Here is an 18488-nt window from a genome sequence, read left to right as displayed (position 1 = left end):
TAGAATATTAAAGTTTAATGTATTTTCCTTCTCTACCCAATAAACATATCCTTCTTCTTTGAAATCTGTAGCTGTGTGTGTTTGGCAAGTCGGGCTACAAATACTTAAAACAGAAGAACTCACACAATATTACCACAAGTCCACATTGAAGGGGTTACCCTGAACCCCAGCAGTCCAATCCAGTAGGAGAATAATTAGGAGATAGAGGGAGGGTGAGTGGCAGGATTCGAGGTGTTGGTGTTTTGGGATCAGCCTTGCTAAAGTGGTCTGTTGTAGGCAGCTTATTTCCTTGTGATTTCTAATAGTAGCAAATGAGTGAAAAGCAAGACAGGGATGAGGGATTAGTTTGCTTAATAAGGAGCCATTATTTATAGTCGTTTTATCAAAAGATGAACACTGTTTTAGAGGTGAAGAGTCGGCCAAGCAAGTGGCATAAAATACAGTTTCAGAGTAACTAGCCTACTCTGAATCCTTTGATAACATAGGTTGGCATGGGTAAAGTATTAGTGGAGGACACAAAGGAAATCACAACACTGAATGTTTTCTCCCTTAGAGTTAGCCAAAAAAAGCACAGGAATCCTGGAATAAACAGATTTCTCACCAGTTTCATTCACTTTACCCTATTTCAGATAGTACCAGAAATTTTAAGCATTGAAGATGCATATTAGAAAAAATGTTTTTCTCCATTTGGGCTGGCACTTGCACTTTGGTGTTTTGATCAAGAAGCTTTCCCCTAAACTTCCCAGCCCATTAATCAATGGATTCAGCAACATTCTGATGGTCTTTTAATGTTGATATTACCCCCCAAATTGAAAGGCTATGCTTATAGTTATATTTATGCCTCTTGTCAGAAAATGATTTGGTAGGATATCTAAGAATTTTGAATTACTAAAATATATTTATGAAGAAGATAAATAAATTGATGTTATACATACAAATAGAATGGTGTTATTGGTGCTTTAAAAGGCATGTGGCACTGGATCATGATTTATTATTATTATTATTATTATTATTATTATTATTAGCTATTCATATTTCTGTTTCTAGTTGCTCTTATAGGTTCTGTTTTCAGGTAAATACTGAATCATGAGTTGGCTATTCCTTAGTGAACCTTACTCTAGCATGCTCCCTGTTTCTTTGTGAACAATATTCCTTGACCTATTTCTGTTTAGTACAATCTAAACTGTATTTTTGAAGGATTCTCCTCAAACAAACCTATTCTTGGAATGGTAGAGCGGATCAAAGAATTGAGGGAAAGCCTGCTGCCCATGCTAAAAGATCTTTACTACTGAAGAGTAAACATCTATACAATGGCTTGTATAACAACAAAACAACTTGCAATGCAGATACTATTGTGTGTATAAATTAAATTAAATTCCTGACTTATAGGTTATGACATCAAATTTGGACCTCTGATTTGCAGTATAGATTATTGTCGGAACTAGTCACTGTTCTAAAATTGGAATGTCCAAATTCAGTGATTATCCCCTTCCTGCAATGGCAATAAGACAGCATTACAAAGCAACAAAAAAGTCAACATTTCTGGTGACTTAAAAATATTTTGTTTCTTTTTTTAAAATAAATTTTATTCAAATAAGAGATGAAATAAAACACACCAAGAGGCATTTTAGATACAAAAATGAAACAACTACAAACTGCACAGTACAACTAAACAACTATTTAAAAAGTACAAAATTCGTACTTTTCTATCTGATGTGTTATCCCTTATTTTCTTTATCCTTTATAATGATATTATAATCTGCTAAATACGAACTTTGTAATGATACCGCTGATGTATCTTTTCAACATGCCAGATGAAGAATTCGAAAAGAAATTTGGTAAATTTTTATTTTATATGACAGTGGCAGCACAATTAGTATATGCCAAATATTGGAAAAGCCCAGACTTACCTGATATAGAAGAATGGGAAAAATACTTCATTGATTTGCTGATAATGGATGAAATAACTATATTCTCAAGAGGAGAGCAACTAGAGGACTTTGTTAAAGATTAGCAGCTGTGGTATTTATATACTGCCCTTCTCAACCCTGAAGGGGACTCAGGCGGTTCACAGTGTTGGCAATAATTCAATGCAATTGATAAAATACAGTATAAAACATCGAAATTGAACATCCCCTGATAAAACATTAAACACAGCACATAAAATCACATATCACATATCACACAAAGACATAGTTGTTATCAGTAAACAGTCCTGGGTCATTGCACTTTCCAATTTCATTTTAACTTTAAATATTCCTATGAGGATCCTACAAGGCTGCAGGCAAAGAGAAAGCTTATACTAGGGACCTCATCCCACTAGAGAATGAAACCACTTGAAATCCATATACTTCCTCCTGCAGAATTCTGGGGTTTGTAGTTTAGGGAGGGCTGTTTAACAGCCTCACTAAACTACAAACCCCAGAATTCTGCAGGAGGCAGAAACCGGATTTAAAGTGGATTCATTCTCTAGTGCAGGAGTCCCCAAACTAAGGCCCGGGGGGCGAATGTGGCCCTCCAAGGTCATTTACCCCGCCCTCGCTCAGGGTCAGCCTAAGTCTGAAACAACTTGAAAGCACGCAACAACAACAACAACAATCATATCTCATCAACCAAAAGTAGGCCCACACTTCCCATTGAAATACTAATAAGTTTATATCTGTTAAAATTGTTCTTCATTATAATTATTGTATTGTTTTAAGTGTCTTTTGCACTACAAATAAGATATGTGCAGTGTGCATAGGAATTCATTCATTTTTTTTTCAAATTATAATCTAGCCCTCCAACAGTTTGAGGGACTGTGACCTGGCCCTCTGTTTAAAACGTTTGAGGACCCCTGCTCTAGTGTGATGTAGTAGTTAGAATCTCTGATTCTCTTATCTGTCTTAAATACCAGAGAGTCCTTAAATATTGATATGTAAAAGTTAGTTTTGGGGAGACAGAGATTACCTGAAATAAAACTTTTGTGCTGAGTGCTGGAATGCAGCAGACCTCCCTGCTTCCTACAGAGTAAGTACACCAGAACTCTGATATTATTCTGAAGATTAGAGGCAGTGTGGTTAGCACACACATTGACACTTTCTTTTTTCACACACTTGTTTTCTTCCTCCAGCAAAATTCCTCTCCCCTCATTTACATCTCAGTGGGGTAGGCATAAATGAAAGCTAAAATTAAACTGGAAGTTGTAGTGCAAGAATCACTTGTACCTCTGAATCTCCGTTTATAATTGCATGCTTCAGAATTCATTTAAGGGAGGGAATCTTGTCCATGTTGGATATTATATTAGGAGATTCTGAAGGCTGAGCGATCCTTATGATTACAACCATGGCTTGTAATGTAATGTTCAGAGTTGCCTCTAAGAAAACAAACTTAGTGAGCAATCAATCAGCACTTTAGGTGAACATAGTGCTAAGTACTGCGGCAAAAAATAAAGTAGCATTGCTATAATGAACAAGTACTAGTTCTTATATGTTCATGAAGAACTTCAAGCCAGCCATAATAAATAAAATAATAAAAATTAAGATTCTTTATTGTAATGTATTAATTACACATGAATTTTGAGGCTGTCCTAATGTTTGAAAGGTTTGTGAAAGTCTGGTATTTCTCAGTCAATCATAGTCTGTTAAATGTAACCAAGAGGTTGAGCACATCAAATTGGATCTCTTATTTTGGTTTTGAAATACCCAGAGTCATGGCATGACATTCTTGACGTGTTTAAACTGATGATATCCCTATTCAGAGAAGCAGCTGCTCCTAATAAAGGGCTAAATACTTTATTTATATCTTAGGTTATGCATATTTATTGTATAACCAAAAATAGATTCTCAGTATTATGATCCTTTAAAGTGTTCTCTACATTTGACTGTCATCTCTCAGGATTTTTAGTTCCCAAAGAATCATTTTCAGAAGTTCTTGCATAGGGAGCTTCTGATGGAATGATGTGTTTATGGGTTTCCCCTCAAAAATGTTATTAATAATGTTTTTGCAGACTGTACAACTCAATACTTTCAAATATGTTCCAGTAAAAGAAAATGAGAACATAGACAATAAACTAATGTTTGACTAGATCTAGCTCTGGTTTATATTTCTTTACATCAAATTTCTTAATATGTTTTGGGCCAGACTAGCTATATGTATGGGTAGGGATTCTGCTTTTATCATGAAATGGAGTGCATAGGGGATGAAACCATAATATGCCCTCACTTTCTTGCCTCATGGTGCTCTGCTGCTTGGAGAAGTTTTATCCAGTTGATTTACATTTGATATAAGATTACAGGAAATGAAGAAAATAGAGGGCCAGTACATTTCAATGTATTCAAATGTAAAGCACATGCATTCTCTGATCAATATAAGGAAATGTTGTGCATGTGTGAAATAGTTGGGTTAAGAACCATGGGCATTAATCATATGCAGAACCTGAATGTGTGTAATTTCTGTACACTATTATTTCCAGTTGAACACCCATGTACATTTGGGTACAACCTGGAGACCACATATTTAAAAAGCATATTAGACACATTTGAAAGAGATAGTGACTGAGAATACATACAGCTGGATCTGGTATTTGGTATCAGTATTAAACGACTATAAACAACCCAGTTTTGCTTTTAAAAAACCCACAAAAACTTCTAGGAAACCACTGGATTATAAATTAGCCTGTAGATTTGAGGGGAGGGGCTGTTATAGGATCACAATCAATGTTACCTTGAACTCATATCTTCTGTATCATTGTTCCTACCTATTTTATCCCATCTAATAACTATACCACTCTAGAGGAATATTTAGTGCTTTCCTATCCTTGAAAGGTTTTTTTCTGAATAAGGAAACATTTGTTTAGCTAACATCCAGTGAGGTTGGAAGGGTCTATGTGCACCAGTGAGTCTGCTCCCAAGTTTTAGTCTGAAGTTTAAGGATATAAGAAATGTGTTAAAATTTTCTCCAAAATGGAATGCAATTACTGTTCCACTGACTTGTAAACTAGCACTAGTTGCCTCTAAGCTTTTTATAGGATTGTGTGCCCAAAGAAGAAAAATGACTGAGATGTAACAATTCCTTAAAGGCCTAAATACTCCAAAGGCTTTATATCCATTCTGATCCTGGAAGCTAAACATGATTAGACCTGGTAGTACTTGGATGGGAGAACCACTAATGAATGCCAGGTGTTTTGGGATATATATAGGATGAAGGAACTGGCAAAACTACCACTGAATGAATAGTCCTTGCTTAAGAAAACCTTATGAATTATGAAATTCATGGGATCCCCATAAGTTGAAAGGCAACTTGAAGGTATACATACACATACATAAAAGTTCATTATTTAGCAATTGCACTTTAATTCTATTAGTATAAGTACACTTTCCCTGTAACTTTTAGATTAGATATGATTTTCAGAAACACCCAGCATAATTAACCTTTGTATGGCTCTTTTGAGCATTAACTATTGCCTTAATTACCTCAGATTTAATTAAAGGACTGTTATTTTCTGGATTGTAATATAATACTCCACAAGAATCTTTTCAGTTAGTTGTTTCTCGTAAGTCCAGGTAATTTTGAATTAATTTCTTTGAGAGAGAGAGAGAGAAGCATGCTCATGAAAGTGTTGCACTTTCTACATTGCACCAGTTTCCTGAAATAATGAAAATGCTATCTATACGTATAAAGTATATGTTGTGCATCTTTTAGCATAAGTATACTAAATACAGAGTCGGACACTACTAGACATAATGTCGGGGAAAACCTTTACCTTATAGTTTTGTAATTGTCAATGCATTTTCCTTTCTTTGATGTATTTTCCTGTTTACTTCTTTCTTACAGATAAATTTGCGCCTCATTTTGGTAAGTGGAAAAACAAAAGAGTTCTTGTTCTCACCAAATGATTCGGCAGCAGATATTGCGAAGCATGTATATGATAACTGGCCAATGGGTAAGTAATTTAGAACTATTCCATCTGTTTTCAGGAGCTGTTGCATGGGATGGAAACAGACTATCTTTCCTCATAAATGCAAAAAACAACAACAAAACCCCTTTACAATGTTGAACTACAAAATGCTTATTATTGACCCTCCTTGTGCTTTTATTGTTTTCATCTCAAATAGTTCTTCCCCTCTACATTTATTTTTTCTGATGTACCATATTGTAGGGTTGTCAAAATAGGATAAGACTACTGATGAAAAAGTGCTATTGCATTAGCACCAATTCAACCTAGAATTGTATTTTGTCAATGTTATTTATGTTGAAAAGGAAATGTTTATTACACATAAATATTCTGAGTTGCACCACATTATATATCGTATTTTCTGGCGTATAAGACTACTTTTTAACCCAAGAAAACCTTCTCAAAAGTCAGGGGTCACCTTATACGCGGGAGCAGTCTTATATGCTGGGAGTCGTCTTATAGAGCGGGTGTTGAAACTTCCAATCCAGATTGGAGAATCTGTGGTTGCCGCATATGGTGGGGGGAGCTCAAAAATGGCAGTGGCTGCGTCCCTGCCATATGCAGCGACTGTATGAAAGCATTGAGGGCAACGCTGTACAAGTACGGTAGAAGAAAATCCATTCATCAGAATTTGTGGACTTAATGCGGTCCCGATGGTGAGGTGAAGGGGCACCTCACCGGGAAGATGTAAGTGAAGGGCGGAGCAAGCTGCAGGCGTCTGGGGTGCCTAGGGTATGGAAAAAAGAGATAGTGGCTCTGGGCCCAGAAAAACATACCTCTTTTACCTAACTGGTCCGCTCTTGTATCCTATTACCGTACCTCCTCCTCTGCTTCTCAGCTCTCACTCCTGAAGACTGCAGTGTGCATGTGCGAGATCTGAGAGGCAGAGAAGGAGGTACAGCAATAGGAAAATTACCATATTGAAATCAAATCAGATGGTTTTAAAATTTTTATTTGGTATGCGTAGGAAGAGGGGTAGTCTTATACGGCGAGTATATCCCAAACTGTATATTTTAACTGGAAAAGTTGGGGGTCGTCTTATATGCCAGAAAATACATTGTTTAAATCTTTACTAGAACAATGGTTGAAAATCCTATCTTTGAATTTTTACAGTTGTTTCCTTCTCATCCATGTTTTTCACTTCATTGAGAAGGAAAGAACTGCATTAATTTTTTGAAAGCTCCATTTCTCACCCAGTCACTGGAAAAAAGAGTGACTTAAAAAAAAGCAAATATATAGTAGTGCAGAAAACTGAATTTCTTAATGCCAAAGAGGGATAGGAAAGTGAACAGTTATAGGCTGACTCCAGTACTCCCAACTTCCAAACAAATCTAATAATTTTTAAAAATGTCAACTCAACTGACAACTCCAAAAGAGACTCTGGTACTGTTCCATTCTCCAGGCGGAATCCAAAAAGGGGCCTAGACAGAGGGGGGAAGGCTGAAGGAACAAAACAATTTTCCCGGTTTTTGCTGGTTATGCCCCCTCCCCCATTACATAAACAAGGGTTGTTTCGATAACTGCGACATGGGTAGGGGAGTAACAGGAAAGGGGGGGGGGGGTTATGGTTTTACTCCTTCAACCCCACCTCTTCTCTATAAAACAGACTATCCTTTTGTGTCTAGGCCCCCGTTTGGAGTCCGCTGGATAATGGAATAGCGACTCCTACATCATATGAAAAATAACCATGATTTGTAGCCATAATGATCAAAACCCCTCTCCACTATCACTACAATATGTGTTGAGTCCTGAATGAAATAGTAATATAACTGCAGAGTGGCCCAATGTGTAAACAAATATTTGCAAGACTGAAGCATGACAAACAAGATGAAGAATAAGAGAGTTAATTTTTATTTGGAGTTTAAGTGAAGTTGTGATGCTGCCAAAAGGGAGTTTAAGGGTCCTGAAAATGAAAAGGAGAGTTGGCAGGAGCATGTGAAAAACAGTCTAAAGTAAAAAAAATCCCCATTATTCCTCCTTTGTTTCTCCTCAAATCTACTTGTACGTCCCTATATCCATATTTCATCCTGCAGGCCTTCATTTACTGTACCATGAAGCGGTGACCCACAGGCTTTCCTTTTCAGCGTCTCCCTCATTGTAATGTTCTTGCTGTGTGTCTGTCTTGCAGGCAGTGGGAAGGGCCACAATATGACAAATGACCATGGTATTGTGATTAGTATCATTCAGTTTGTTTGGCATGATACTGTATTCAAGCACTTAGTTATGTTTGTCTCATCTGAGATATAGGAGAGAAGTAGGTGCTAACTGGACGGGATCTACAGATCTCTATAAAGCATTGCTTATTAATTCCATGAAGATCCTAAATGACTTAATAGACAGAATAGTGCTTTGGAAAATGCAGAGCCTCACATACTGAAGTGAGAATGACTGCCCCACCTGCTTTAACCATAAATCATCACTTTCTGGAACAGCTCATCCAAATAACCACTAGCATACATTGCCTACAGTTCTTATTCTAGGTATTCAGACTGATGAGAGATGCTAGAGAAGTGGCAGCATTGCATTCTCCTAGTTTAGGTAATCTAATGCAATGCTTAAAATGCTAAACCCAGGTCAGAAGCTGACTGATTTATGTTAATCAGGCTCCTGAACTTAATCTGGTTTCAAAATCACCAGCTACAGTTCAGCATTGAAGGGAGAGGGGTTCACATAATAGTATGACCTATTCCTGACCTTAAGGAATGGATTTTGTTGTGTCCTGCACCAGCCTGTATTTATAATAAAGAATCTTGTGGTATCTTAAAGAATCTTGTGTTAGTTCACACAAACCTTTTGTAGACTCAATCCTTCGTCATTCTGTATTAAGTGAAGGAAAGTGCAAAGATGTAATTGTATGACTTTCCATTAATACGTGAGAATGTAAATAATTCTCTGTCCATTAAATTAGAAATTCCCAATGTGCTCATTTCATTTCCCTTACACCAGCTTCTGCAAGAAAAGTGCTGAGTATGGCAGGCTTTTCCATGTCATAAGGGGAAAAAATGACAGTGCTTGCAATTCCTAGCCTTTGCTCCTGTTGCAGACAGGACATGATGAATGCATGGAGATTCCTTCCTATTTTGAAGATAGTCTGTCTGCATGAAGCCATTTCACTATAATGCTTAGAAGGGTATTTTTACTTCTCTGAGGGTTTCATAAAGGTTCATGCACAGAATCACATTGATTTTTTTAGCTACTACCTTTTCCATATGAAAACTCACCACTTCATCACACTAGAGAAAAAAATCCACTTAAAATACGGTTTCTGCCTCCTGCAGGATTTTGGAGTTTTAGTATAGTGAGTCTGTTAAAGGCTCCTCCCTAAACTACAAACCCTAGAATTCTGCAGGAGGTAGAAAGCGGATTTTAAGTGGATAAGGTCTTCAGTCATCATTTATTCTAGTAAGACTGGAAAGATATGATAGGTTTCAGTCACCAGGTGTTTTTTAACACACATGAAATGAATCAATATTGTATACTGCAAATTACATTTGTATTTACAGTTTAAGGACTTACATATGGTTCTTCAGACTGCAATGCATATACAATCATATAACAGTCACAACTTTCTAAAAAAAATCTTTATAACTCTGAGGCTAGCACCTTGCTGTATGCTGACATACATCTTTAGTACTACCAAGAATATATCTGCTCACCTGCTCACCAACCCATTATTAAGTCTTATACTTGTGATGTGTGCCTAAATGTTATTTTCTTCTATGATGCTTACACAGCAGTTTGCGATCCTTCATATCTTTCATCGCAGACTGCACTTCCACCAACAGGAGCATCTGATATTGACTATTTGAATTGCTGTAAGCAAGGAGTACTGATCAATCAGGCTGAGTGTTCCAGGAACCCTGAGGAACCAACTGAAAAGTGATTCCAGAGATTAGATGGTTGTTTAAGCAAATATTCTGAACAGATAGACAAAACATATTTCTTGACAATACTTTATACTAATTTTAGATAAGGACCTTTTTTAGATCTGTAGTTACCCAGCATGAGAGAAGCATTGTTTTATTTGCATGGCAAGAGAGAGGTTTGTCTTAAGGATTCTTCTTGCTGAGTTCATTATCTTATAGAGTTGAATGTGTTGTTGAACCTTATTTTATAAATAATATTACATATAATACTACATATTAATAAACATGTAAATAAAGTCAGTGTGTGTATTGGTTTGAATGCTGGGCTATGACTGATACCAAGTTTGAATTCCCGTTAAGCCACCACTGGGTGACCTTGAGCAAGTTTTTTTTTAACATTTGTTAATTGCCCTGACAATCTTTTCACTGTTTTGTTTACAGACTGGGAAGAAGAGCAAGTGAGTAGTCCAAATATTCTGAGACTTATTTATCAAGGACGGTTTCTTCATGGCAATGTAACACTAGGAGGTAATAAAAAATAGAGTTACATATACTCTGGTTCTATGGGTAATGTTAGGTTGATCAATAAAATAAAGTAATAAAATATTGATGCTACGATCATTTCCTTTTAGAAGCATACTGGGCATAATCAAGAGTCAAAATACTCTAGGTCTTGATATCACTTGGAGATTTCAAAAATGCTCTTGTTGAAATTAGCAGAACTTGAATATTCTCAGTTTTATATTTGATCTATATAATATTTTAATTAAAGTTTCAGTGATATACTTCTTCACACATAAATAAAGTTCTATGTTGCAATCACGTTTAATGAACATAAATGTTAATATTTTAAAAATTGGGATTTTATCCACAGCCGTCTCTGGCATGTCACATTTACATTTATTCAGCAAGTTTCCTTACAATAGTAATTGCCAAAATGGCAAACTGCAATATCAATTGTAATATACTGTACATAATTCTTGGAGAAAAATGTAATTATTGTGAGTTCTCATGTGCTTCATTTTTGCATCTATATTTATGTGCATACCATTGTTGTATCTATGTTCTGAATATTATAGGAATGGTATAACAGGGTCGTAAATCCCATTGTGAGTGGGGAGATACAGAAGGGGAATAAAACCAAGCTGGTTTTTCTGCATTTAGCATAATCTTCAGGGCACAAATCACGTTAGGATTAAATAGTCTGCCAAGAGAGTAGAAAAGCTATTCAATTGTGCCCTCTTGTGGTCTGCATTTCTATGTATGTTCTATTTTTTCCTCTAACAGCAGTGTGATGCACATTTCTATTCCTTTCCCTCTTACACTGGCAGTTCATAATGTTCTGCACGATAGTCTTCATACTGGTGTTAATTACCTCTCAAATAACTTATTCATTCATTGGATTTATACCCTGTGTTTCTTCCAGAATTGAATTCAAGGCTGGTTAATTAAATATACATTATTTTTTTGTTTGTATATCAACGAAGTTTTTTTGTACACTGGACTTGCTGTATCAGTGAGTTGCAGATCCAAGGATTTAAAATATTTGGGGGGAAATATAGGACAGTGGTTCTCAACCTGTGGGTCCTCAGGTATTTTGGCCTAAAACTTCCAGAAACCCCAACCAGTTTGCCAACTGTTAGGATTTCTGGGAGTTGAAGGCCAAAACATCTGGGAAACCCACAGGTTGAGAACCACTGATATAGGAGATCTAATAAAGTGAGCACCCTTACGTACAAAGGGAGAAGAGAGGAACCCAAGCCGCCTTCATCCATAATTCTCTAAATCCGTCTCAATAGGCAGGTTCAGCTCCAGATCAAAACTCACTATGCATATGCAATACAGCCAGGTAGGCAGCAGTGGAGACATGGCAAGCCCTGGCTGTGAAGCATGCATTTTCCATCGCCTCCAATGTGCCTGTAAGATACCCTCTTCTGTCTTTGAGCAACTTCCACAATGGCATGGCAACTGGTAGTTGTTGTGGTGGTGCTGCTTTTTCATTGCCTAATTGAAGACAAATGTCTGTGACTCCTCGGAGGCGGGAGGGCATGCATACCTGCCAGCACTTGCCACCATCTCCTCTGGTGCCTCACACCACATCATTTATTGGGACTATTATTTGACACATATATATTCTCATCCTGCAGGGGGCTCATGGTCGAGCACAACATATATATATGGCAAACATTCAATGCCAGGAGTTAAAACCATAAATATACACAAACATTAAAATCACTTATATCCACTTTAAAATCAGTTGCTTAAAAACCATCCCAGGACACAGTTCTATTATTGCCTCATTACACTGCCTCAAAGGATTGGTCCCACAGCCAGGTCTTCACCATCCTTCTGAAGGACAGGAGGGAGGGAGCTGATCTAATATTGTTAGGAAGGGAGTTCCATAGCCAGAGGGCAATCACTGAGAAGGTCCTGTCTCTCGTCCCCGCCAAACATGCCTGTGATGGTGGCAGGACCGAGAGCAGGGCCTCTCCAGAAGATCTCAGTCTTCATGGTGGTTTGTAAAGGGAGATGCGTTCAGAGAGGTAAACTGGGCCGGGCCCATTTAGGGCTTTATAGGCCAAAGCCAGCACTTTAAATTGTGCCCAGTAGCAAACAGGCAGCCAGTGGAGCTGACGTAACATGGGAGTTGTGTGCTCCCTATATGCTACCCCAGTTATTAACCTGACTACCTCTCGTTGGAGTATTTGAAGCTTCCGAACAGTCTTCAAAGGCAACTCCACATAGAGCGCGTTACAGTAGTCTATCGTGGATGTAACGAGAGCGTGGACCACCGTTGACTAGATCATCTGTGGTATTTGTTGTCCACATGGGGTCTTGGAACCAGATCCTGTGGGTACTTGAGGGCCCATTTGATACATGGACTTCTCTTCAGAATTTATAGAGCTATCCAAACCTGGTGGTGTGAGCTGTATGCTTGTCTTTTCAGTCTCCATTTCTTCTCCCACCAACCCATATTGATTGAACTGGATGACCCTTGTTGTCTCTTCCAACTCTGTGATTCTATTATTCAGTGTGTAACACCAGTTCATTTAATATGGATGGCTCTGTTGTCTAGTTATAGCAAACACAAAGTGCTTTAATTGTATTCATTTATTTATTTAAAGGCTTTTTACCCAGCTTCTCTGGACAGAAAAGGAAGGTCACTATTATAGCAGTCAAACTACAAGAGAGGAGATTCCATCTGAACATTAGGAAGAATTTCCTGACTGTGAGAGCCGTTCAGCAGTGGAACTCTCTGCCCCGGAGTGTGGTGGAGGCTCCTTCTTTGGAAGCTTTTAAGCAGAGGCTGGATGGCCATTTGTCAGGGGTGATTTGAATGCAATATTCCTGCTTCTTGGCAGGGGGTTGGACTGGATGGCCCATGAGGTCTCTTTCAACTCTTTGATTCTATGATTCTATGTCTTCAGATCTATAATCAGAATGGCATAACACAAACAAAAATTATTTGAGCCAAAAGAATGAAACAAATGATCTCTCAAGATGCTCAGTTTGAATTAATAATTCTAAATGACCAGGTGGAACAGTGGAGAAATCCTGCTTCACTTTCCTCCTTCTCCTCTAATCTGATGGAGGTTGTGGTGGCCCCAATTCTTGTGGTTCCTTCATATATTTCCCAGAATGGTAACTTATAATCCTGGCAGAGACTGGAGGCAGAAATTGTACAGAATCTTTTCTTTCAACAGTTTTGTGTACAGCATCTATTGTTGCATAGACTCTTATGCAATGTGTCAGATGAGGCAAAATTAATTAAATTATATAGACCACTCCCAGATGATAGTATAGCTGAGCAGAATAGCACTTATACTGAAGTAGAAGATAGGTTAAGATAGGCAGAGAGAATAAAAGAGAAGTGCCATGAAGACTGAAAGGAAAAATGTCGCAGCTCCCTGTACCATGTTCTTGTGCAACACAGGGACAAGTTCAAGAAAATAGGAATGGCAGTGCTATCACAAGTTGCTGGGTGGTGGGCTAAGTTTGTTGAAGTTCTAAAGATACAAAATCCTTCTCTGGATCATTTTTACACGCAAGATGATCCCTGTCATATTCTGAATTGGCTCTCAGACACACCCTTCTTAAAAGCACTGTGGTGAATAACAAACTCCTAGCTGTACAGAAAAGCATTGCATATAAGATATACCAATATCACCCTGAGGCGTGAGAAGAGCAGGATAGAAATGAAGTAAATAAATAAATAAATAAATAGTTCTTGTCATTTAATAAGGTGATTTTGCAACTTTATGTATTTTTGTGCCTTTTTTTGGCAAAAAATAAAATATTATTCAATCAAAGAAGCTGTATTTCTTGAGCTTTTGGGTGAAATGATTTAAATTCTTTTTACATGAAAAGAGAAATAAATGGGAAGTATAGACTGTCTGCACAAATAATAGAAGAAAGCAAGATTCTGCAATATAATGTTTTTATGTAAATTATTTACTATTTCACTTAAGAAATCATATATTCAGTTTTGAGCAGGCATTTGTGAATTGTGTCTGTAGGAACTCCTTTTGACCAAATATAATATGCTCAGTATAATATATCTTTTCAACCATTGTATTATATAATACTTTTTCTATAAACTCTTAGGCAGAGGCTGTAATTTCAGCTTCTTCCGTTTCTAAATGTTTGTGCTTCAGGGTGGATATTTTGCTGGCAAATTGTCATTTTTTATCTTCAGTTGTACTGAACTATATAATGTGATTTCTATGCACACATGAGTTACTATCAGTTTGAGTAGTATAAAGACAGTCTCTGAAAAGAATCATATTCAAGCAGAGTTCTGGCTTTCACCTTTGTGTGGCTCATGAGAAGTATTTAACAAACTATTCTTTTCTTTTAACATAGCATTAAAACTTCCTTTTGGCAAGACCACAGTGATGCATTTGGTGGCTAGAGAGACGTTGCCAGAGCCAAACTCCCAAGGTAAGATACAGTAAGGAAATTCCGGATTGGGATTAATGGTTGCACAGTCAAAGATGCCATGGATTGGTTGCCTTTGTGTAACAACTTGCCATTTACAGTTATATTACAAGAACTTAGAGTGTTATTTAGCGTTGGAAATACCAACCTTCTACAAGCCTCCTATACTAGTTATTTGTTATGCATATAATCGAGTGCTTACTATATTGTATACATGTATTGGTGTATATTTTTCCTTAACTCTGTGTTGTTAGAGGTTGTGGGAGGGACTACAGACCATGTGACCCAAATCTTAGAATATTTAGAGTGAGACTCCATTTTAGAATGTGTTTGAGTTAGTGAAGTCAGTTGGATTCAGTTAAGTCAGTTAGAAGTCAGTTGAAGTTTGAGTCAGTTTGAGTTAGAAGTGAGTGAAGTCGGTTGATGTAGGTTAGGAGTATACTCAGTATGTTGCAGTGAGATGTACCGTTAGTATACGAGTCGGTTTGCAGCAGCTGTATAGTACAATGTAGTACAGTCAGTTGAAATATAATACAGCATAGTACAGTTTTAAGTATAATTCAGTTAACATGAAACCAATAAGCAATGTACCTGTAAGCTAAATACATGAAGTTTATGAGTAAATGATAACTTTTAATGAAGACTACTTATTTTTTGGTCTCTTGAGAGAATGATTTAAAAACAATTTATTTTATGGGAGACTAGATGATATATTTTTGGGCAACTGAAATAACAATTCTGAAGATCTGCTGTATATTTTATGCATGGGCATATCTTTGTTCCTAACAGTTCAAAGAGATAACAGGGATTTCAGTCTAACGTCTGAGAAACCTAAATCGCCTTGCATGAATACTAGTGGATATTTACCACCAAGGAGAAGACTGACTCAAGCGAGTTTTTAACTCTTCTCAGGAAAGACCCTACTTCACAAACGGTTACAATCTTTCCAAAAGATTATGATTATTCCAAATAGTGTGAATGCTAGTTAATCTCCAAAGGGGTCACACTTGCAAAACCTCTGGAAATTTCTGGTTTTCCCAATATTTAGGATTGTTTTGTTCCTCGTAGAGACATCATTTTGCTTTAATTGTCTTCAATTTGTCTGTTGTTTTGTAGGTCAGAGAAATCGTGAAAAAACTGGAGAGAGCAATTGCTGTGTGATCCTGTAAATGCTCTGCTGTATCTGCTACTTGTGATGTAGAATAGTTTTTGTCTTTCATGCCGCTGGACTAGAGGAGACCAACATTGCTTCGAACATCATTAGGAACAGTCTACCTGTGAATCCGTTGAACTGAAATATTACATGAACGCTGTCACATTTTTTTCCTAGAACAATGAACACTTTTTTTTACCTTTTTACTTTTTAGGTTGTTGAACAAGCTTATTAATACATCACTTCAATGCAGTCTGTCTCTTAAGAAAAAGTTAACTATTCTCTTCAACAGGAATCATTTTGCTGCCATAAAATCATTCTTAATCTGAACTTTAACCAGTCAAGATTTCTAGATGCAATTTGCACTAAAAATGGTTGGCAAGACATAGACCTCATCTACAAAAGTTCTTAAGAATTTGAAACACAGAGAAAATGAATCAGCACTGGAAAATACTATCAGCAGTCTTGTTTTCTTGAATTCAGTGATGGCCAACTGAAACGCAGAAAAATAACTACTAAAATAATTCTACCTAAGTCAGCCTTGATGGCCAAACTGGCACAAATACTAACTAAAATTGTCTGACTATAGACATATATAAATATATATATTTTCACTGCAACAAACGATGTGCCTGTAATTTTAAAGCACTCTGTAGAGGGCTGTTGTAACTGATTTTTTTCATTGATATGCACTCTTCTCTTGTACATTAGTTGAGTGCTTGTTCAGACAGCACAAATAAGTGCAGAGAGTGCATTTCCTAGCCTTAATATGGGAGGGGTAATTTCCTGTAGTTCATAGGCTTTTATTAATGTGCATAAATATTAGAAGACCTCATTTACTAATCAATTTTATGTCTTTAATATCAACAGTTGATGTTTTTCAATCATTCTTATTCCATCTGTACCTTAGTGTCCAGAGTCATGCTTACTCATTAGTGACTTCAAAGAAAATGACGAAATGAAAAAAAGGAGGAAAAAAGTAGAAAAACCTCTGCCATATGCTGACTTTTTGTTTGTTTATGTTATCTGCATTTGGTATTAGTGCTTGCAATTGTATTGGGAGTCAAAAGCTGTTTTTTTAAAAAAAAACAAAAACAAAGCATACATAGTTACAAAGGATGCCATTCTTTTATTTCATAGAATTTTAAGAACTGATATGCTAAAAAATTGCACAGCACTAAAGCATGAGTTAGTTTCATCTAAACCTGTAAAAAATATAAAAGATTTTATATATATTTTCCACTAGGAAGAAATTCTTCCTAGTTGAAATTACAAATCTGTAGAATATATTTAATAAAAATCTTATAAAAACATGATTATAGAACTTAAATATAGATTGGCGTGTAGAATAATATGACAATAATCCATATAAATAGCTCTAGGCTTTAAAGAATGCAGGTTGACATTGTGTTCTGTACTTGAGTCCACGGCCCTTACAAACATGTGTTTTTTGAATGATCAACTTCATTTAAATGTAATCAGGTTATTTTATTCAATGTTATTGCTTTGACAAAATGCTTTATATGCAGTAGGTCTACAAAGATATTGTTCATAATGATCAAAATTAAATTTGTATAGAGCAGAGTTTTAAAACAAATTGTAAATAGCACTAAACATTTTCTTTCTGCAACCTGTACTGATAGATTCTTCTGTAAACTAAATAAAAGAAGAATACTGTAGCGCATTTGGTCGTGATTTGAGGGCCATGATGTCAGACATCACTCAACATGATGCAGTTTTTCTATTCCTTGTTTCTTCTCACATCAAAAACTTTATTGGGATCCATGGCATGGGCTGATGACGTGTTACCCTTTTTTGTTTGAACAGCACGCTCCTCTGCCATTTGATTGATTGACTGGCTGAGTGGCTTATATAATGCAATGAATATACATGGCATTTCAAGTTTGGTTTTTTAACTGTTTGACTTTAAAAAGTTAAGACTTGTGATTAGAGTGCTTTTTTTTGTGGGAAACACAAGTCTGAAGTATTCACGGACACATGGCACTTATCATTGTGGTCCTCTGCCTTTTGTGCTACTAATAGAAATGCACATGGTCTTGCCATAGTCTGGAATCTAGGGTAAACCGTAAACTAAACCCAGTGTTAGATTTCAGCTCATGAAAGAAGAATTTTCCCCCTTCAGGCCTTCTGTATCTGGAGGGCACCCTAACTGTCCAGAGCAGGTTCCAGTGAAGTATAGAGGGTAGCAGGGAGGGAGGGGATATTTCATCCACAATGCTGTCTATTCTGCTTCTCAAAAGACGCTTGGCTACAACCAAATACCAAAATTTTAATAAAAATAATGTGTGGCTATAGCAGTAGCCCACATACATTTTGATGCCTCAAATGTTAGATCTGCTTCTGGGTATATTTGACCTGCTGATTCCAAAAATGGCACCAGTTTTTCACTATTAACTCTAGTTTTTTGAGATACAGAAAATATGCCATAATATAGTAGAGTCTCGCTTATCCAGCATAAATGGGCTGGCAGAACATTGGATAAGTGAAAATGTTGAATAATAAGGATTATGGAAAAGCCTAGTCAATGTCAAATTACGTTATGATTTTACATATTAAGCACCAAAACATCATGTTT

General features: G+C 36.7%; 1 protein-coding gene across 1 annotated transcript in view; it reads left to right on the top strand.

Annotated features, from left to right (window-relative positions):
• UBL3 (ubiquitin like 3) overlaps positions 1-17571 on the top strand; it is a 39924-nt gene extending 22353 nt beyond the window's left edge. Inside the window, exons 2-5 of the mRNA XM_060770876.2 lie at positions 5815-5923; positions 10243-10329; positions 14665-14742; positions 15856-17571. Coding sequence (XP_060626859.1) covers positions 5815-5923; positions 10243-10329; positions 14665-14742; positions 15856-15908 — 327 coding nt within the window. The 3' untranslated portion in view covers positions 15909-17571. The remainder of the gene's footprint in view (positions 1-5814; positions 5924-10242; positions 10330-14664; positions 14743-15855) is intronic.
• Positions 17572-18488: the final 917 nt, after the last annotated feature.

Source organism: Anolis sagrei, chromosome 3 (assembly GCF_037176765.1).
Source record: "Anolis sagrei isolate rAnoSag1 chromosome 3, rAnoSag1.mat, whole genome shotgun sequence".
Classification (NCBI taxonomy): domain Eukaryota; kingdom Metazoa; phylum Chordata; class Lepidosauria; order Squamata; family Dactyloidae; genus Anolis; species Anolis sagrei.
This window is presented reverse-complemented; position numbering and strand designations above follow the sequence as displayed.